Below are 23,355 nucleotides of genomic sequence, written 5' to 3' on the forward strand. Positions count from 1 at the left end.
TGGCAGTATAATAACAATAAGGTTGTCAAACATTTATTTATAGCGTATCATTCTAGCTTTATGAGGCATTATTTTTAGCGTATATAAAATACAATGAATCATTACCAGCTTACAAATATATATAACCATATTTTTAATAATTTATGACTACAGGCTTTGTTAAAAAGTAATAAAAATGTGCCACCATAATGTCTAATAAAATAGAGAACTGCTACTGGAAAAAGAGAAACTTTTTTGAAATTATTTAAACTGAACGTTAAAGGCATGTGTCATTCTCTCTAAACATCTTGAGTTATGAATGATATTTTTAATGTTCATGTAACATTAATATTAATGTTACTTTTATGCATCATCAAATATAAATATGCTAATAGAACAAAGTCCTATAAACTGCTCAAGTAAATTCAAAACCATTCAAACCTGGTCCAGGTATTTTATGACCTCAAATATTTCTGAAATTCTGCCTGCACATTCACATCTCCAATGATGCAATTGGGCTGGAACTATTAGTGTATGAACAGTGAAGTAATAAAGGTGCTGTAATAAACTGTAAAGTAATAAACTGTACGTAAGCGGTCTTTTCCACTTGAATGGAAAGAAACCTTCATGTTGAAAAAAGACTAGGCAATGTTTTTCTTCTTTCCAACTGTCCAGTTTCAGTGAGCCTATGCCCTGTAGCTTCAGATTCCTGTTCTTAGCTGACAGGAGTGGGAGCTGATGTGGTCTCCTGCCATTGTTGCTCATCTGCCTCATGGTTTGGCATGTTGTGCATTCTAAGATGTTTTTCTGTTCACCAAGTTTGTAAAAACTGCTTATTTGAGTTACAGCTTGAACCAGTTTGGCCATTCTCCTCTGACCTCTCTCATCAACTAATCATTTCAGCCAACAGAACTACCACTCACTGGATGTTTTTTATTATTCTCATCATCCTGTGTAAACTCTAGAGACTGTGAAAATCCCAGTAGATCAGCAGTTTCGGAAATACTCAAACCAGTCAGTCCTGTGGCAACAACCATGCCAAGCTCAAAGTCACTGACATCACATTTTCCCCAATTCCAATGTTGATGTGAACATTAACTGAAGTTCTTGACCTGTATCTCTTTTATGCATTACTCTGCAGCCACATGATTGAGTTCACAAGCTCTGGAATCTTCCTGCATCTTTCAACTTACTTTCATGCTGGAACCTTCCTTAACACAAGACAGCACGGTAATACCTCATAGAGTACTATGATTACTAGATTACTATGAAACAATGAATAATCCTTACCTGACAGCATTGCAAACTGCCTGTGAAGCTGTTCGATGATGTCCACAGCCAGCAGAGGCCTTATCTCCTGTTGCATAATCTCATCTGTGGAAAATAGAGAAACATGGAAATTGAGAAAAGAAAGGAATGCCAGAGTCGACAAATATTACTGCAACATGCCCATCATTCTCACTTACAGAATCTGTTCAAAACCGCAACATGCAACTGCTGACACTATACATTTCCTGATCCAATATGAGAACAATTAGGAGTCTGTGGCAGAACAGGCATAGACTATACAGGAAAAAAATTAGGCCATCAGATGCAACTAGGCCCCTTCAAAGTGCCCTTCCTTTCTAAATGGGGTTTCCATTCTAAGGTTCTCTTTGCAGCAGTGACCTTCAGCCATGAATACAGTTCCTGGTTTGTTTCCATGTGGAAGGGACATGCCCCACCAAACAAGCCATCTGTTCATGCAGTTGTTTTTAAGAAATAGACGGTTGAGGGGCTTTTTAGCTTAAATCTTTACTTGATTGATAAGGGTCACCTCAAAGGGCAATGAAGACTAAAGTAAAACAAACCCTCCTCTATGTACTGGCATAAATGGCTGCATTAAAAGCCACCAGTCTAACCACTACATATTGATAACTTACCGCTAGGTTTGGAGCATTTCTTTGTAAAAAAATTTTTTTAAAATATGTTTTAGCTCAATGCATAATTTCCATAATCCTTTAATCTGCAGAACAATACAATGGTAATACACATACTGAACCTTTTTTTGTTTCGTTTTTGCAAATATGAATGCGTGTCCATGTGCAGGCTCGCAGACACAAACACATACATCTTCCAGAGGCATGTTCCAAAGGAAAGACAATGTGCGTCAAGGAGCATGAGAATTACAGATGTTATCTCACTGCCCTGGGGTGGGGTGACCCAGCAGGGGCCACTGACATGCAAGTGAGTCACAATAGGCAGTTAAGGACTGAGAGGAAGGTTGGAATGGTTCGGCTATTCCCACCAGGACAGGACACACACACACACACACACACACACACACACACACACACACACACACATCTCCCTCAACCTTGCCCGAAAGCAAAAAAAAATGTAAGTGCTACGTGTAGATATAGGGTGTGGCCTTGGATAATGAAGGACATGGCTGTCCCTAGTTCCCAACTGTTACAAACAAAACATGCCTCTCCTTATCAGCATCAGCCTCAGAACAAGTCAAGTTGACAGAACGTGACTAGCAAGACTGAACTAAAAAAGAAAGATAACGTTTTACAATATGCGCATTATTATTTTGCATTCAAGAATTTGAAGGTTATTTTTCAACCTAATATCTACATACCGAACCTATAGCATATGCCTGATGACCACTGAGAAGAATTTTGATATGATTTCCTGTAGTAAGGAAAAAAATAATAATAAAGAGAAACCTGTTTACTTGGAAAACATGTTTAATGGAACTTTAAGGGCAGTTGTTGGCATAGTTAGTAAAGGTGTAGGAGAAACATATCAGGAATTGTGCTCATCCTAACGTTACGTTTGCTTTGTATGATGCGAAAAATCTTGATATCTCATTAAAGCTCACACGTCATGATTTAATCTCACGACACAGAAGTGAAAATCGCATCACAAGGTTGCTCATTGTGAAATACCTCAGAATATAGGTGCTCACATGGTGTGACCTTCAAGGGTTAAATGCCGATAAGTCATATCAATCTGAAAATCCGGGACAATGTTGCCCTCTAGTGGTCTGGAGGGGAATCGTCTATGGTGGATGTGACACACTGACACTAAAATCTAATTTTTATAAATGTTAAGTAAGCATGTACTTACAAAAAATTTCACCATATTAATGATTATGGACTTTTCTTTAAATAACAACACAGCTTTTTTTCATCCATTTATTATTAACCTTAGATTATGTAGATTGTCCAAATTACAAGTCCCTGTTATTACAGGAACAATAACATTGGTACGAGCACATTACAATAAATAATTTTAATCTCTAGAGGCACTATTGTCAAAGATGCTGTGATAAAATATCAGTCAAGACCTTCTGACCAATCAGATTTGAGAATTTAACATTGCTGTAGTATGATAGAATTCAACAAATGCCATGAGACTCCTGTTTAAGTGAGTTTCTAGCTAAAGGTTTTTTCGTTCTGTTCTCGGTATAGGGAAGCCTGATGATGTGATAGATAGACAGATAGATAAATAGATAAATAGATAGATAGATAGATAGATAGATAGGTTGTTTGGTTGATTGATTCATAGCAGTGCAGAAGGGTGTAAATATTGTAGATACAACAGCAGAGATTGCTCTAAAAACACAATAGATAGTGCTTTAAAAAGACTGGGGTATTCTTTTAACTTCGCCATTAAAATACAGCTAACATGATAAACATTCTGCTTCAAGGATGGCTAGGAATACTCAGAAATGCAGCTTGAAATAATTTTGTCTCAGTCTGCTATGAGTATGGCGTTAAGCTTCAGACAGCTCATGCAGGTGAATTGTGGAGGAATGTGGAGAAATTAATGCTCTCTCTCTCTCTCTCTCTCTCTCACACACACACACACACACACACACACACATCTATCTGTGCTGCTGCTGGATACGGTCCAAATCAAAACAGGACTCTCACCTCCTATCACTGCTCGATCCACTCCCTGCTACTGCATCACACTAGTTTTTAATCCACATGCAAGCTAGAATGTGGAGAAAGACCATTCTTGCATTCTTGTCTGTATGTGTGTTTGTGTGAATGCAACAATGCAGTATTGTACGCATCAGTGCCAAATTTAGCTACAACAGTAACAAATCAACATTCAGCAGTGTACAATTAGGTTCCCTGTGTATTACACGCTTTAAACTGGACATTTACAGGCCAGAGTTCCAAACCACTGTCTGCTCAAACAGCAAACCTCCCACTCACAACGACAGAACAATCAAGATACTTTGTCCGCGAAGCATTCATTGCAAACAGTTTGCTTGCAAATCTGTGAGCTCTCCTAAGAAAACCCAGCTCTTGATATCTGACTCTGATTCAACAAAATACTGTACTAGTGGAAATATTACTGAAAGACTGATAGAGTTCAGGATGTCAGCAAAATCAAAAGTCTTACCTATGACTGGTTTAGTGCACTTGATCATGATGACCAGACAGCAAAGGAACTCAGATCCAACAGAAGAATAACAAATACTGTCCAGAGAATGGCAATGTTTACCAAAAAGGTTAAGTTTCTACCATCTTTATCCGTCTCTGCATCTCTCAGGATTTCTAGGAGAGCCGGCAGCTCCGCCGGAGTCCTGGCAGGAGACGCATATTTGTGGGAAGCATCTGAGCGACGCTGGTCACTTTTTCCAGCTCCGGCGTGTTTTCCTCTTGCAGCAACTCACAAAACAGAACAACGCAGAATATGTCCATGGGCTGCGGCGCAAAACTGCCAAAGATGACCTATCAGCAGTTTAGGAGGGAAAAACAGGCAGAGCACTAGCTTGTCTCCCACTGGAAGAGATGGATGGGGGGAGGTTCAAAACAACAGCATGGTTTCAGTGAGTTCAGCATGTGTTCAAGACTGAGGTGGGGGTGGCAGGGTGGAAGGAAAGGTATTTTTTCCCAACAACATGGAAAGTACAAAGTACAAGTTCTCCTGGGCTCGGCTGTGATCCAAATCAAAGTCACATGCTGCACACCAAAAACCAACCCCCCACTCTCTTTGCAGCATGAGGTGTAGCAGCTGCCTTAGAGAACGAGGCTGTTTATAATCCTAGGGGAAGTATTTCCCCAAACACCAGTCTATTCGGTTGAGACATTGTGTGAGGACTGAGGCACCTTCCTTCCTATGCACAGTGGGTTTATGTAACAGTTACAGAAGGACCTCAAGACAATATGTGCATCTGTCCATATATTTTTCATATCACTCTTATACACCTACCATACTGAAAATTTTCAGGAACTAGAGTGAAAACCAGTGTGACTCAATCCACTTGGGATGGGATGGCTTATTAATTAACTGGACGCATTAATCACTTGGCCAGACAACTAGTGACACAGACAGTAGGATTAGCCTGCTTCACTTTCCTCAGCCTTCACCCCAATATCCCATGTGACAATGCATGCTTGTTTGGGGTTCTTACATAACACCCAGCCAGGAGAATGGGCTGGAAAAAAGAACCCAGCCTTAGAACCCTGGATCAATCCATCAATAATACTCAGTGTGATTGCTTCTTTCTCACAGAGCCTTAAAGTAATCAGCAAAGTACCCATTGTACCACAGGGCACATCCCAACATTGATCTCATTCATGAGCAGTTCACTACAGGGTAGCTAAAAATAGCTATTTTATGGAAATACCTTCTCAATTAGCAAGCTGAAAGGCTCAAAAATGTTGCATCTTAGCATCCACAGACAGCCCTGCCATCATAGAGGGGACAACTGGAAACCTAGGAGGGTTCTAAAACATCAGTTTTCTTTTCAGTGGGCATGTCTTTGGCCCACACCACTGCTTAAGTGCACTCACTATCAATATGTAACTAAGCTCACCATTAAACCAAGGCAGATGGCCAGGCTAGCATGTTTCTCACAACACCTCCCATCCAAGAGCCATCTGAGGGGTTTTTTTGTGTGTGTCTTTTCCACCTCTAGGCTTCACTTTCCACAATCTAAACCTTTCAAAATTCTGACAAAAGCAGCAAAACAGAACTGCATATTGCTTCATATCACCAAAACACCATGTGTTGTTGTATAATACATTGAACCTGATGCTGATGATGTAGGGGACACAAGAGATTTAAAGTATTCTGCTAAATAACACAGGGACTGATTCATGTTTTAACAAGACTATTTTGGACGCGTCTGACGTGATGACTTCAGGACCACACCAAAACCATTAACCAGAGCTTAATTTGAGCTGTTCCAAAATATAGCACACCTGTATTCCAGAGCCTTTTTATGTGGATCCGGCACCTCTGCAGCTGGATGGCTTTGAAAGTGAGACTGACTGCCTGGAATTAGATAGAGTTAACAGCCCATGTACAGTCAGTCATTCAGGCTTTTAGGGAGTAAAGGGACTCAAATACACTAAAACTTCCAGAAGGACTCAGGCAGTTCTTGGCTGCTGTGAATACCATATCGATTTTGAGTGGAGTGTGAGCAGGGTTTCTCCAAAATGAATCTCATTTGTAGCTCGAAGCGTGCATCCCTTCTTATCCCCACCATCTTGTCTCGGATGTTTTCAAACATCGTGGGTCCATCGTTTAGTTCAATCCCGAGCCGTTTATACGCTCATGGATACGTAATGGATACAGGGAAGCGTAGAGGGACACTGACATGACAGCTTCGTGGAATATTTTGTCTTAGGTAAGACGATTTGTTTCTTGATTATGTTGTGCAGTTAATGTTTATTGTAAGTACGCTTACTGTATGAAACGTAGCTTTGTTTTCGAAGTGCTTTGGGCAAATATGTTTTGTTAACTGAGGTGACAGCACATAAGCTGATAGAACGTGCAATCCAGAAATGTACTGAGAATACTCACTGCTATTAAGGTCATTATGCTATTACATTGCTGTGCCAGTGTGATTAATTATATAGGCCTACCTATCAGAATTGAGTATCACTGGCTACGTGAGATACTGGAAGCACTTTTACATGTCTGTAAGTTCGAGAACCGTGACCTTTCGCGTGCCTCCCGACCTGCCAGGTCACTACCCTCGTATTGTTCCGGTTCCTGCAGATTTACAAATTACGCACTGCCATTAACTAAACCAAAAAACATTCAAACGGAACTGAATAAACAGCTGTTGCACTCGGGTTAGTCGTAAAAAATTCAGCAGCACACAACAAAGCCCTATTTGCATTTGCCTTTTGTCTTAATTTGAGCTGGTGTGTCAAAGGAGAAGTCCAAATGTACAAAGGACAAATTCTTAAATACTTGAAACTGAAAAACCACCAGCCTTGTGATATTAATTGCTTTTGGGGTGGTCATGAGAATAGTATGAATCAACATTTCACGCTTCAAGGGAAACATACCAGTAATAGAGAGGCAGGCCAAGCATCTTTTCAAGTCCTCCACTACCCACAAGGAGCCATAGTGGAATTGCACAATACATTGTTCTGTCTAATACATGTATGTATACTTCCCATAGAAAAAGCAATTTCCTGAAATAAGCAAAAAGGCTTATGTGTCTATCAACTAATCTTATGGAGTGATATTCAGACATAAATCTTATTCAAATCACTTTGATTACCCAAGCCCATTTGATCAAAGGATTTCTTTATGACAGTAATCTCACAAAAGCAGTCTTCCTCTAGGGATATAAATTATATTATACAAGGTCTCAGGACCCAGTCCTCTGGACCAAGCATGAAATCCAAAGCATAGAGCATATCACAGAAAGGTTACGCACAAAGTCTATTTAGCCACAAACAAGTTACATGGTAATACAGTCCAAATGGGTAATGTTTGTGTTCAAGTGAGCAGTCAAAGAACAACCATATGTGTCTATTTGAACAGTGTTGTTTGTAGCATGCCAGACCCAGTTCAACCAGGTGGGTTTGGTTATATTGGGTTGTTTCTATGATGGTCCCATGTGTAGTCCAGACGTCACACATGATAAGGGTGGTGCAAAAAAGAATTCGTTGATTAAAGATACAAGTCACAAAACCCATGGTAGCTCAGAGGCGAAAGGTAGAATCAGTAATATTGGTGAACTGTTGGGTTAGCTGAACCCTCCCTTTAGTTTTCTCCCTAAAGTCAGACCTTTAAAACATACGGAATACTCATGCGTCCTTGAATAGACTGCCAGCTGGTTGCAAAAGTAGAATGTAAGCTTTATCAACTAATTTCAACATAAATGGGCACTATGTTCAAATTTAAAAATGACAAAAAAACAAGCAGTCGCAAAAAAGCATTACAGATTTAATTAGCGAATGCATTCGTATCATGTATCATAGCATCCATTCACATGAGCACATGAGCACATGATTACCATGTTTGCCTCGCACCTCCGGGATTGGTGGTTCGAATCCCACTTCCACCCTGTGTGCGTGGAGTTTGCATAGGTACTCCAGTTTCCTCCCCCAGTCCGACTGGCATTTCCAAATTGTCCGTAGTGTGTGAATGTGTGTGTGAGTGTGTGTGTGCGATTGTGCCCTGTGATGGGCTAGCTCCCCGTCCAGGGTGTCCCCCCGTCATGTACCCCGCGACCCTGTGTAGGATACGTGGTACAGAAAATGGATGGATGTATGGATGGATGGATGGATGGATGTTATCGTGCTGATGATGAAAAGAAATGACAACAATGCAACAACAGAATTCACGATTAACAATCAAACCAAAGCAAAGGAAAGTAAAACTGCAAATTGTGCTAGGCAAAAAGTTCAAGAAGAGGTACTACTGTGAAGCAAGAAAGAAATACCTGAAGAAATACACTTCAGTTCTGTGAGCACTAAGCATTGATACATGCTTGATTAGTTTCCCCTTTGCTCTCAAGTCAAGGTACAATTCATGTCACTTTGCAGTCATTTTTAATGACCACTCTCGCTGATATTGCTCTGTTCGCTCAGGTCGGCCCTCGTAATCTCTGTTAAAGATACTGTTTAAACACCATAATATTTTAAGCAGTTCATTGTTGGCAGCACAGGTCAACAACCAACACAAATAGAGCTGAATAAAATGTTCCATGATGTCCCTGATTGCTTAATATTAAGTAGGTTACTCAATTTGGTATCAGTATAGAGAGTATTCTCAAAACTGTATTGATGCATCCCTAGTTTTAACATGGCCTTGGGTTATAACTTAAAGCCACCTAGTAGGTGCAATGTCTGCTGTAAACAAAACGACTCAAACTTTCACTTCTGTGCATTCGAAATGCCTTTTCGCACAAAATCAAAAGTGAAAGCTTGCAGACTAGAAATGCATTTTTAAAAATTATTTATTGTGTGAGGAGTATAATGATTACGTGGGATGCATTTTGTGGTGTATGATCAGTGTTCAAGTTTTGATCTACGCTTTGATCACTTTATGTAATACTAGTTATGATGTATCGTATCTTAAGAGTCTGTGGTACAACCAAAACACACGTCACTTACAAATACACAAAACACATTCAGGTCAAGCTACATTTACATTTACGTCTATTCATTTAGCAGACGCTTTCATCCAAAGCGACTTACAAATGAGGAAATACAAGCAAAGCGATATATCAAGCGGAGAACAATACAAGTAGTGCTACCATATAAGATTTATAAATGAGTTCTAGAGGAGCAAAGTACGTAGAGGTGTAAGAGACAGAGTAAGTTTTTATCTTGACAGAGTAAGTTTATCTGCTTGTCTGCTCAGTAACATTCCTCACATACACACTCTCCAGCAAAACTGTACAAAACAAGACAAAGCAAAAAAAATATATAAATACAGAAGCTCAAAAAAAGATCTGTAATTTAGTTCTCTGAGGACAGTTATTTCACATCATAATATAAGGCCTTGATGTGGCATTCCTTCTGGCTGAACTGAGTTATGCTCTGAATGACAAGCCAGAAATAGCCTATGCAGTGTCATTTCTGTGTCTGGCAATTCAAGGTTAACGTCAGGCAAGCCACTGATGATTTTTTTTTTTTTGTGATGAATATGAATTGATGTGGAATTTCCGAGATAAAATGTCACTGGACAGCAGAAACGGCTCGTACAAAATCAATATTCTATAAATAAGCAAAAGATAATGCCCCCAAACCTACACATGCCTCAACCCTTTCCCTTGTAAACTGCTGTTATATGCTCTGCATCTGAACATGGGAAAATCGTAAGCTCTTCTATTTTGTAATAACACATGAATGTCACAAGTTCTATTCTGAGATTTGTGGTCCCCCTGTTACATAACCTCTGCAGTCAATATTTTATATGAATTCCCTTATAAGAACTTAGCTACAATCAGCTAAAGCTAGCTATTTTGAAACCTAAAATTATTATTATAAAAAAAATACAGCTGTTCTTCAGCTGTATTTGTTTATAACGTGATAACACACACTGAGAAATAAAAAAATGTTTCCAGCTAGTAATTACAAGTTCAACAAAAAGTCTGACAATTAAATTCTGACATTATGCAAACATACCATGTAACCCAAACCAAACAACTCTACAGTTTACTACAGATATCCTGCTGTGAAATTCTATCGTACCAAGCTTTCGGTTTACCATAAAATGTATATTTCTTCCAGTTCTTGTCTCTCCATCTCTAGGCGAAATAAGCTGCCATCTCTATTTCACCTAACAATCTGATCCTCCTCATGTAGCACAAGCTGTCAACACACATCAGCGACCCAGCACACACCACCAGTGAGACAAACCCCTGATGACAACACATCAGATGACAAGCAGTAACACCTGGACTGCAGATTAACAGGAAAGACTTAAAAGAAATACTCCACCCTGAAAGCATGGACAGAAGAAAAACTTGGAAGGTGCGGAAGACATACTTTTCCAGGTGGCAGATTCAATCTCCTTGCACATGCTCAGAAAATGGTGATAGGACTCCATCTCCGCAGCCGAGATGCGCACTACTGAGTAGGACGCCCAGTGTGAGTGTCTCCTGCATGCTGACCACCCAGCTGGGACGTGCAGAGTGGTGTTCATACTGCAAAAAGTATCCTATTCTTCCTGTCTGTGTGTGTATGAGGCAGCCTGTGTGGCCGGTTTAAGCAAGGTCAGCTCAGAGCACAGGGATCAGAGCAGAGAGGTCACTCACACAGGCTTAAGCTGGTAATTCCTGCTGGTTCCCTCCTGCACAGGCTTCATTTACTGTACTCTCTTCTACCTGAGAGTGCTCTCTCTCACTACCCAGAATCCAGCATCCACACACACACATACACTGTCCTTGAGTCTCCTTACTGCTGCACTTCTTCATGCTCTCTGCAGTAGAATAATGCAATAGTTGCTTATTGAGGTGATTGTGCTATGTAAAAAATAAAACCCAATGTGGTGTGCTGTAACAGTAAACTTTTTAGTTACGTTTAATGCTGTGGAACATCTGCAAAACAAGTTATTTCCTGCTATCACTTATGATATAAGTAGCATCTACATACTGTCGCTTGTCATGCAACATCCTGAAGACTTTCCTGCTGTGGAAAACTTAAACGCACCGGCTTTAACTCTGACCTCTAAAGTGCCGATACTGCAGACTCCTTACATAAATGTTACCTAAATGCCTCTTTACATAAGGCTTCAACATATCAACAGTTATGCATTTTTCTTTCATAAACAACATGATTTCCCTCGTTCTGTTTATTATTAGACTGTGTGCTCCATGTGAATTAGTAGAGCCATGCTGTTATGAATAATGAATCAACACTTTTCAACCAATCCGATTCCAAAATTCAACACAGACGTGGTATAGGTTAATACTGTACATCTTTTTATTAAGTGATATCACAATGCGGATCTGAGATGCTTCAGAGAGGTGAAGAGATCCTGTTGGTCGTCATAGCATTTACACGATCCAACAAATGGGAATCCTTTTGATTAAAATAATGCTGACCATTCTTTAAAGGGGCACTCCATTGTTTTGATACTCATTTCCTATCTAGCACATCTGTAACGTATGTGTCATTACCACAAACATGCTTCCCTGTATTGAGAAAAAAAACTGTTTACACAATCTGCAGTTGTATTTCAGTACATCGACTTACCCTACTTAACCAGAATTACTGATCCTGTCTAAAATAATTATTTTAAAAATATAAAAAAAAAAAAAACAACAACAACAATCCTTATTAGCACAATAAACATATTGTATTAATATATCCCTAGTGGCACTAGACTTTGAGACAGTGCTCACATAATAATAATTCCTGGCATCTTTTTCAGGCCACGTTACTGAAGGGTTTTGAGGGTTAAGCATACAGAGCTCTTTATTCCCAGCATCACCAGGCAAATCCACCTAACACTGACCCACTGCATCCATAATACAGCTCAGGGCAATCTGTGATTTCTACACAGGCCACACAGCGTGTGTGTGTATATATATATATATATAGAGAGAGAGAGAGAGAGAGAGAGAGAGAGAGAGAGAGAGAGAGAGAGCTTGACAAAAGTGTAATGACCCAGACTTACACATTATGGAGCCCATTATGAAGAATGATCCGGGCCGTGAGGCACTTGACCACCCTCTCCTTGTCTCCTTGTATCTGTCTTACCAATGAGACACCAGGATGTTCTGTGTCTCTTTCTGAAGCCGTGGAACAAACTGGCATGCTTCTCACAAATATCCTCAACAATGCCAGGAGCACTGGGGGGGCGTCCCCCTTCCTCTCCCACCCTACGAGACATTCATCATAGTGAGGGGCGTTTCTGGTTATAGCGCGTCAGAGGGAGCTTCACACAAACAGGAGCTGCTCCTTTCCGCTCTCCACCTCACATACAATATCTCTAAGGCATACACACACACATATACACACCACACAAGGATTTACAACACTGGGAATTCTCTCTTTTTCCCAAGCACACTGTGGCACAAAGCAATGTTGCTCCTGAACTTAAAGAAAGCCTGCCTCAAATGTCCAAAAAACACTTTAGTGATTTTCAATTGGAAAGATTTTTAAAAATATTTTTAATGAATGCAATACATATAGGAATTGGAAAACAGCACAACAGTATCCTCGTGGTGTAAGACAAGATTAGAGGTTTACAAGTTCACATTTAACTGTTAAGCCAACACGAGCATTCCTCAGCATGGAAACCTTGCAAACCATAAAACCCGGCACTGTTTTCTTTCACCCTGCAATGTGTGGAGAAAATCATGGTTCTAACAGTGTTCTAAGCTGAAAAGCCTTCAGTGTAGCCTTCATTATAGCCTCACATGTATAGTGAGGTAAATATAGACGCTTGGATTTAATGAGATTATGGTCTGTTTCAGAAACCTCTGGCATGTAGTAGTAGTCGCTTCCACTTTCTATGCGTAAATACAGAATACACACATCTTTCAGTTCCTTATAGATATAGACAAATCAGATGTGTAGCCTGAATATTAGAGTTATATCTGAAACTGTTTAGTAGACTCATACCACACACAATGAAAATTCCAGGGATGCCTCAGCACACGGTTTTAATCTTTTAATGAACTTTAACCAAAACAAAGTCTGTTCATGATGTGTTAGTACTGTCAATTGTAGCCTGCTGTGATTAACTTAAAGGGCAAAGCTAAACTTGCTCATTTAAATGAGGATATGATATAGAGTTAAACTACACACATGCATGGAATCACGTAATACAAAACACACAACTTATAACAAGAAATGCCACAATTCAAACTTTATGAAAGACAGATTTGTAGTGGATAGAAATAAGGAGTGTTATTTTGTTACGAAACGGGACTGGAGGCGGATGCAGGTGCAGGTCACAGTCTTTATTAGACACAAACTCAGGGTTAAAGTAAACGCGGTCTTCACCGGGAAACAAGAACATTCGAGGCATGGGAAAACAAATGCAACTACTGAGCCAAACAATACTCACAAGGATCAACCAAAGACACGGTGTAACTGGGAAGTGTAGTCCTCCTCCGCCACGTCCCTGGGCGTCACTACACTCTGTGAGCTGCCGCGCCGATTTCACCATGTCGTAACAGAGCCCCCCCCCCACAAAGGGCTCACTCCGGGAGCCGAAGTTCCCCGAGGCCTCCCCCCCGGTTTGTCTGGATGAGCCGCGTGGAAGTCCTTACGCAGGCCTGCGTCCAGAATGTCTCGGGCTGGGACCCAGCACTGTTCCTCTGGTCCATACCCCTCCCAGTCTACGAGATACTGAAGTCCCCCTCTCCTCCGTCTGAAGTCTAAAATGTCGCGGACGCGGTAGGCTGGGCGGCCTTCTATCTCCAACGGTTCCGGTGGGGAATCCTCCGGCACCGCTGTGGCCAAGGGGCCTGAGATCACAGGTTTGAGAAGTGAGACGTGGAAAGACGGGGCGATGCGACTGTGTCTCGGAAGGTCCAGGCGATACGTGACTTCATTAATTTGCCTCAGAATTCGGAAGGGCCCGATATACTTCGGTTGAAGTTTTGTGCCCGTGAGGGGTCTCAAATCTCTTGTGGAGAGCCACACCCTGTCCCCGGGTCGATAAATAGGGTGAGCCCTCTGGCGCCGGTCGGCCTTTCGTTTAGCGATGTGGGACGCCTGCACCAGCTGTTGATGGGCACGCTCCCAGACCTGTTCACTTCGGCGGAACCACTCATCCACTGCTGGCGAGTCCGTGTGAGACGCGTTCCAGGGGAATAATGGCGGTTGGTAACCCAAGACACACTGGAACGGGGTGAGCTGGGTGGCGGAATGCCGTAGCGAGTTCTGGGCGTATTCCGCCCATGGTAGGTACTGACTCCAGTCCCCTGGGTTGGCAGAGCAGTAAGTCCGAAGGAACCGTATGACTTCCTGGTTGGCCCGTTCTGCCTGTCCGTTAGCCTGGGGGTGGTAACCGGACGTGAGATTAATGGCGACCCCCATCTTCTTCATAAAGCTGGCCCAAACCCGCAACGTGAACTGTGGCCCCCTATCAGTCACTTAACACAAAATGCTCAATCAGGAAGCGAGCGAACAAAAACAATGTCACGTGACTCGTCCGGAGCCGAGCCAGTGCCCTCTGCTGGCCGTGGCGTAACAGAACCCCCCTCCAAAGGGTGCTCCTCCCGGAGCACCAAGAACCCCCCTCCAACGGGGGTCCCGGGCCCCTGTGCGAGCTGTCTCTCGCTGCCACGGAAAGCGAGGCAGCCTCCGTCGGGCAGCAGAGGGGCGGAGCAACACCCCCACCGGGGTTGAAAGTCGGACCGCCGCCCCTGGCGGCGCTGGAAGTGGAACGCTGGGCGCCGCCCCCCGGCAGCTCTGGAACGCTGGGCGCCGCCCCCCGCCGGCTCTGGAACGCTGGGCGCCGGCTCTGGAACGCTGGGCGCCGCCTCCCGGCGGCTCTGGAACGCAGGGCGCCGCCCCCCGGCAGCTCTGGAACGCAGGGCGGCGCCCCCTGGTGGGACTGGCGGGCTGGGTGGCGTCCCCAGCGGGACTGGTGGGCTGGGCGGCCAGGCAGGGCAGCAGGACAGCTTCCTCGGCTGTGCAGGGCAGCGTGACGACCTCCTCGGCTGGGCTGGACAGCAGGACAGCTTCCTCAGCTGTGCAGGGCAGCATGACGACGTCCTCGGCTGGGCTGGACAGCAGGACGGCCTCCTCGGCCAGGCAGGGCAGCGGGACGGCCTCCTCAGCCGCCTCAAGCTGTCGCTCTGAGGTCACCATGTTGACCTCAGGTAGGAGCTCCACAGCTGAGACCTCCCTGTAGGCCTCAGGCTGGAGCTCTGCTGTCCTCGTTGCCCCCCCAAAAAAAATTTCTGGGCCAGCCTTCACCTCTGGACTGCGCAGCATGGTGTACCTCCCCTGCAGTGGGAAGCTCCAGATGCTCAGGTCACTTTGCTGGCTGCGTGGCGCTGTACAGTTCCCCTGCCGTGGGAAGCCCCAGATGCTCAGATCATTATGCTGGCTGCGTTGCACGGCGTCGCTCTTTGGTAGCGGGGACGGGGTAAATGGCGCAAGGGACGACGCGGCGCGCAGCTCGGCTTTGCACTGAGCAATTTCCTCTTCTAGCTGTTTGCTCATCTCCAGGGACGAATGGTAAAGCGCCCAAATCCTGGCCTCTTCGGCGGTGCTCATGGCTACCTGCTGCTTCCGCATTTTGGGCTCAGTATTCTGTTACGAAAGGGACTGGAGGCGGATGCAGGTGCAGGTCACAGTCTTTATTAGACACAAACTCAGGGTTAAAGTAAACACGGTCTTCACCTGGAAACGAGAACATTCGAGGCATGGGAAAACAAATGCAACTACTGATCCAAACAATACTCACAAGGATCAACCAAAGACACGGTATAACTGGGAAGTGTAGTCCTCCTCTGCCACGTCCCTGGGCGTCACTACACTCTGTGAGCTGTCGCGCCGATTTCGCCGTGTCGTAACATATTTACTCTAAAGGGGAGGGATGTTATTTCCTTATGTACATGGTGTAATGTATCTGTCTGCCTACCATCCTAATGGAATTTAGGAAAATGGACAGTAAGTGGTGAACGAGTCTTTTGAAGTGTGTCTCAGAACATGGGGGGGCGGAGCAATTGTTACAAATTTATTTGTATGATTGTAAAACATGTCACATAATATGCTTCATGCAGAGAATTCAAAATAACAACTGACACTATACAGTTGAGTGCAAACGTTTGCCTGCCCTTGAAACAAAATGAAGGAGACAATTAAATTTAACTTAGTGCAACAAAACATTTAGTGCGTTGCGTCCCATAGATATTCCTACATTATCATGAGTAACACAAATGGTCAAATGGTGGATTATAGGATATTAGTAGTGTGGGGGAAAAAATAATATCAGCTCAAAAGTTTGCATTTAATTTTCCGAATCTGAAAACATGCTTCTTCTTTTTTTCTTTCTTTATAACTACTCCCAACCATTTCTGTATACTTTAAACAGCTATTGGATTATTTCCGTTGTAAATTTTACTACAATTTTTTTTGCCTAATTTCACAGCTCCAGGGTCCCCAGTTCAATCCTGAGCTCAAATTACTCTCTGTGTAGAGTTTGACATGTTAGGCCCTGTTTACACTAGTGCGTTTCGTTTTTAAACGGCGTTTTAAACCACAATGTAGGCAGCTGCAGTATTATAAAATACAGAATTTAACCGCCGGAGTAGTGTAGACGTGTGTAACCATAACAAAAGTTATGCATTTTAAAACGAAAACGCGCTAGTGTAAACAGGGCCTTAGGCCTCCGGCGTTTTGAAAACGGAGACCCAGTTTTAGTTTGAAAACTCCGGGCTCGCATTTCAGTGTAAACAGACCAAAACGAAGACTTTTGAAAACGAAGGCGTGGCTTCGCCCACATTCACCCCCTGATTGGGTCTTCTGGATCATTGCATATCCTTCCCTAATTCGTCAAGCCTCTACCATATGACCATTACACTACCTTGATCGTATACACAACAACATGGAGACTGAACCGCAAGCTTTGCTGGATTTGTTGTCATGCTGAGCAGACATTGTGCAGTTAAATTCTCATTTTATAATACTGCAGCTGCCTACATGCGCAAGAGGCAAGCTATGATTAGAGCAATCAACAACAAATCTCATTTCAAGTGGCGTAAACCCTACATGGAACACCGGTTTGTTGTGCCTGCCGGTGACTAGCAACCAACTTCCTGTTTACACTTCTATGCGCATGCCCAGTTCATGTTCATGTGACATGCGTATTCGGTCGTGCAGTGTGGACGGAGATGGTCTCTGAAACACAGCGGAAACGCCAGTGTGGACGAGGATCATTTTCATTTTAAAACCCAAACACACTAGTGTAAACAGGTCCATAGTCAGTGAATTGGAGACTGTAAATTGCCTATAGGTGTGAATGAGTGTGTGGGTGCAGTGCTGGCCTGTGGTAGCGTCCCTTCAGGATTTATTCCCACTTCACACCCATAGGCTCCAAGTCCACCTTGACTATGACCAGGATAAAAGAATTATTATAAAATATTTTCCACCTTTATACCGGGGGGGCTGTACAATATTTGCACTCAACAGTATGACCACACTTGGTAGACTCTGAAGAATCATGTCTGCCATAGAGACACATAAACAGGATGGAGGAGCTTAATAAAAGCAACACTAGATTGTGTACTTCCTCAGCCTCTTCCCCTTCAAAACAATCTTCAAGGGAATATGTCCACCTATGCTTCCAGTTTCCGAAAGCTAGACCTCGCTGCTAAATTCTGTGTACAAACAGCAGTTCACTCACGTCGTTTTAAAGTTTCCTATTTGTTAGCTATTACATAACACCAACACAAACATAACACCAACAACAGAGCAGACTCAGCAAGCAAAGTAATACAACACACACATTACTTATTTAAAAGCACTCAACAGCACTGCGGTCACTGTACAGGAGGTAAAGGTCACAGCTACCAAATGTATTCAGAAGTTCAAACTGATGTGTTTTACAAAGACACTGTTTTCTTTTTTCCCCCCAGCTGTTTTGAATGAATATGCATTCATGTACAATGTGGCCTACTGATTTAAGAAAGAGCTTCACAAATAGGAAACAGTATAAAACGTGGACGTCATAAGATGAGGCATGAGATGAGGAATGCTGTAATGTCCCACAGGTACAGTAGTACAGCCTGCCTCAACAGGAAACATGCAACCATAAGCTGTGGTCATTTTACTGCACAATAAAAATATAATACAGCATAACAGGTTTTCCTCTAAACCACCAATTGGGGGGAAAAAACAAAGATGATAATTAAAGGTCAAAGCTCCCACTGAGCATAAGTGTTGTATTTGAGTTTTTGTTTCGAGATAAACACAGCACTGATAGGATATCAGTTGACAAGAGGTAAGGAAGGAAGTTTTGACGTAATATTAGTGATGGGCTTCCAACTGATGGAGGGTGAGGGAAGGAAGTCCAGCGACCTTCCTATTGTTCACCTTTTTACATTTGCAGTGGAACCGTTTTTTTTAGTAATCTGTGTCTCAGCTAAGCAGTCAGCTTGATTGTGTGAGTTTGGATGTGGGATCACATTTAGGATCAGTCAACACAACGCCCATAGACAGGTTCCTGAGTTTATAACAGCTATTGTTCCAGTATACAGTACTCCTGGACCAAGCGACTCATTTTCAGAGGTGAAAACATCCTTTCCCAAGAAGCTGTTTCCCAAGAAGCAAGAAACTATTTGATGAATGTAATGATGAGAGAATGTTGAAATTTTGATTATAGGTGTGCACATTTCATCATCTCGGGATACACACAGTTGAGTGCAAACTTTTGTATCTGCCATAGATTCTGCTATGTCACTGCTCATTTAAATACAGACACAACCACAATTAACTCTGTATGGTAAGCAATGGCTTCAAAAAAGGACTTGGATATACACAGGTAGCACAGGTATGGCAGTTGTGCCTCGTTTCCCTCTGTAAATTAGGTCCCAGCTGACTGGCAGAAATTTAGCAGTATTGGTTTCGGGAATATGCATCCGCTGATAAACAACTCAGAGAGTTCTGCAAAATCACGTTTCTCACATACAAGACCGTGTAGATGGGCACCCTCCTGCCTCAAGACTCTCCTTGAATTTTATGTCCCCTCCACCTACCCCCACAAATTGCGTTCAGTTAACGACCGACACCTGGTAATGCCTACTCAGCGAGGCACGAGGTCCCTTTCCAGAACCTTCAAACTGACTGTCCCTCAGTGATGCAACGAACTTCCAGCCTCAATCCGGACAGCAGAGTCCGTCACTATCTTCAAAAAATGGCTAAAGACCCACCTCTTCCATGAACACTTAACTCTCCCCTAACTTGACCCCAGTCAAAATAAATAAATAAATAAATAAATGCACTTACACTGGATCTTACACCTGTACTCTGTGCACTTTGCTCCTCTAACACTCAATTAAAGACCTTGTACGGTAGCACTACTTGTTTTGTTTTTTAGTTCTCTGCTTGATATATCGCTTGATTGTATTCCCTCATTTGCAAGTCGCTTTGGATAAAAGCATATGCTAAATGAATAACTGTAAACGTAAAATAATTCGGTCTTGTTCCTGAAAACACTCTATATCCGACAAAGTGAGATAAACCATGCTGCATTCATTAACATGCTGACTCTGTTAGCCTTTCATGGGAGTTGAGCATGACCATAAACTTGCTTGTATTTAACACTAATTACTTTTAGAGGTAATTCAATGTATTAGCAGTTCAGCCCCTTGGTTTAATAAGCCCCTGCGTAAAGGTGAACACATTATAACGTACATGCAGTTTTGTTTTTCACCGTTAGGTGCTTTGCATGTGTAAATACTCTACACAAATCTAAGCAAACATTTGTTTTGATAAATCCTACACGTTACATCGGAATGTTCGTACGCCCAATATACACAAAAATCGACGTGTAAACACACCGTTGATAAATTTGGGCCTAGGTTTTGTTACATCATTAATAAAAGGGACTGTGTATAAACCATCGTTTTTTCTGTATTTAAGCTCACATTAATGAATGTCACATCTTTGTTAACTTGTGAGCCTTGGACAGATGTGAGCCATGTTTGCCATGCCCAGTCATTAACTACATCTCCTGAGTAGATCCCTTTGCAGTTTTCCATGAGCCGTTCTAAATGCCCTGGCTGTGGTAGTTTTCCTTAAGTAGCGATGGCTAAATAACCACATTTTCCATTATTTTACAGACTAAAAGCAACAACTGGGCCTGTGACTGTCATCAAATATCTTTTTTCATGCTTTTTTTTTTTAATATTAACTAAATTCTCTCAAATGACATTAAAGGGCCAATACTGTGAAGATTGACTTTTTCTGTTTTAATGGTTTTTAGACTATAAGTAGGTGCAGCAACACTGAGGAACTGTGACATCTGTGCCTATTTTTACACCCTGTTCCCAGTGAACATCACAGAAGAGATTTTTTTTTTTTTTAAACTCATTGGTCCATGACAAACAGGGTCATACAATACCATGGCCAAAGGCTGCCCTAAAAAATATAAAAGTAACAGCTAGTGGTGCGCTGTTTTCATGTCCTATTTAGTACAACAGTATGTGATTTGAGAAGATACACACAGATAGCTCATTAGTGTGAGTAACATGATAAACTCAAAATTATGAGTGAAAAAAGACTGAAAAAATGTATCACTCCTGCTGAATCTTCTAACTGGTCTTCCAAATGCTCATAGTTCGCAGAACAGCATTGAGGACAGCATCACGAAATCACAACCAAGCTTTAGGGTGTGATTTAGCATCAGAAAAAGCTTTCATAAGACATCTGCCTCTATTTACATGCATAATGCTTCTCCTTTCATTAAAAATGCTATTAGCATGGTATGTTTGAATGAACATTGGAGAACTAGTATATAAACATTTAGTGTAGAGGAACTAAAACCAAAAATGACCGTATATACACATCTGTAAATAGCATTTATATAGTTGAGTCACTACAAGTCACTCACATTAATGACATCAGTGGTTACAATATGCTGTGTCATGAAATATTTGAAACATGAAATATTTATGACCTCTTAGATACAAGTCATACAATACTCATTAATTCTTAGTGATTCACAGTGAGGTGATGTCACCAGGAGCCAAGCGCACAGCTGATTGGCTCAGGATTAAGTCTGTGCCAGTGTGTCATTCAGTTACAGCAATGAGCTGTAATACCTCTGACTCTGATGCCTTTTCCCGCTCTGGATCTTTACACTTTCAAGATAAAAACAATGGTAAATGCATCAGAGTGACGCATAAAAACACTGACAACTGCTCCCCATTTCCACTGAGATAAAACTGTATGATGCACTTCATATAACATCCTAGTATTATTCTGTATTATTACAATGCCAAAGATCATGTAAGAAGATTCCAGTTATCAACTGCGTCACATTTACAGGCCAAGTTCAAAGTACAGTCATAATGCACAGTGGAAGCCATTTAAGCTGCTCAGACATAATCATTAAACAGAGATTAGTGGATATGGTTTAGGTTTAACAGTTATTTAGAAACCGGCATCCATCGTAAACCTCAGCTGGAGCAATAATTGGGATCCCCTTGTGTGCTGTGAAGAGGAAGGTGGAGGCGTTTTTAGAGGTTATACGGTGCAGTGAATCAATGTAGTGAGGATAGCTGTGAAGGCCTGGCTCAGTTTCTATGGCAACGTGTAGCCTGTCCCATGAGACCCGTCTCAGCACCAGTGCATCTCATATGAGCAGGAGGAGGAGGAGAAGGAGGCTCTCGCAAGAAGCATGGCACAATAACCTACTTCTCTATCTGTGTTATTTTATATTGTTTATTCACTACAGAAAAGGTGATATTAAAAATAAAAAATAAAAAGATTCCAACCCATAAGTACCAGATAATCGAGCACATGGAAAGCAATTAAGGAGCCAGATAAATTTAATTATTTAAGAAACTGGAAAATGTTTTAGCATGCTCTGTCTTTCCACACAATCAGTGCTACCTCATCAGTTTATGCAAATACAAATAAATCTAGAGATATTTGAAACTCCTCACAATCAAGCTGATGCACTATTGTATGCATATTTACCTAAGGCAAGCACGCAGGAATCCAAATGAATCTGCAACCGAGGATGTTATGATGTAATGATGCTTACCCCGTTACCCCACAACCCCCTCGCCACTCCTAACGCAAATCTAAAGGAGGCGAGAACTCACCAACATGGGTGATAACGCAACCCACGCGCGCCAGGAACTCCTGCACGGACATCTCTTCCTCCTCCAGCCAGCAGAGCATCTCAGGGCAGCCTCACACACCTCTCCTCTCCTCTCCCCTCTCTCTTCTCACACAGTGCAGCAGGCAGCCACTCCCAGCCTTTCAAACAGCTCTCAAGCAAAAGAGAGCAGCTGATCCTAGAAGAGTAAATCCTAGCAGAGGCTACAATGACAAAAGAAGCAGACAGTGTGACTCGTGATGTTAATAATTCATTGTCTGCGGCCACATGTCAGCAATGCTCAGGAAGTGTTTGAGCGGCTCTTAGAGCCGGTGCCGTGAGTCAGATGCTGGGAAACAAATCACAGAAGAGCTACCTGCCTACAGGGACACAGGAGGCTCCATGCACCCTACATAGAAAACATGGAGGAATGGATTTACTGGACTGGAGCTGGATTATTAAACACTTAACGAGGATATAGAAAGTGTTTGCAGATAAATTAAAAAATAATAATAAAATGTACATACATTGTTAAAGAAAACAAATTTGCACATTTATATATATATATATATATATATATATATATATATATATATATATATATATATAATTATTATTATTAACCAGAATACCTTCATTGTTGTGGATTTTGAACTAATACACTCCTGGGCAAAAATAAATGGGCCAAGCCCAAAATGACTAGCCCAAAATGACCCTAGATTTTAATGGTCCTAACAACAAATCATTGTTCAGAAAATGATCACAAATTAAACAAGTCCACTCCTGAGACTTCCTATGCCACCATTTGCTTGTTTGTTTTTGCTGCAGTGAACTGTAAAGCTAGAAATGGGGAAATTCACTTATACAGTATAGTCT

At 42.1% G+C, this 23,355-nt stretch overlaps 1 protein-coding gene across 2 annotated transcripts in view; it reads right to left on the reverse strand.

The window, feature by feature from the left end:
- mcf2l2 (MCF.2 cell line derived transforming sequence-like 2) overlaps positions 1-22,930 on the reverse strand; it is an 83,500-nt gene extending 60,570 nt beyond the window's left edge. The window contains exons 1-2 of one of the 2 annotated variants that reach the window (XM_053634111.1): positions 22,484-22,930; positions 1,270-1,353 (exon numbers count right to left, since the gene is read on the reverse strand). In XM_053634111.1, the coding sequence (XP_053490086.1) occupies positions 1,270-1,353; positions 22,484-22,562 (163 nt within the window). In that variant the 5' untranslated portion in view covers positions 22,563-22,930. Of the gene's footprint in view, positions 1-1,269; positions 1,354-10,730; positions 12,210-22,483 lie in introns of those variants that run through there. The other variant, XM_053634110.1, reaches the window with a different exon arrangement.
- Positions 22,931-23,355: the final 425 nt, after the last annotated feature.

This window comes from Ictalurus furcatus, chromosome 10, assembly GCF_023375685.1.
Source record: "Ictalurus furcatus strain D&B chromosome 10, Billie_1.0, whole genome shotgun sequence".
In the NCBI taxonomy this organism is placed as follows: domain Eukaryota; kingdom Metazoa; phylum Chordata; class Actinopteri; order Siluriformes; family Ictaluridae; genus Ictalurus; species Ictalurus furcatus.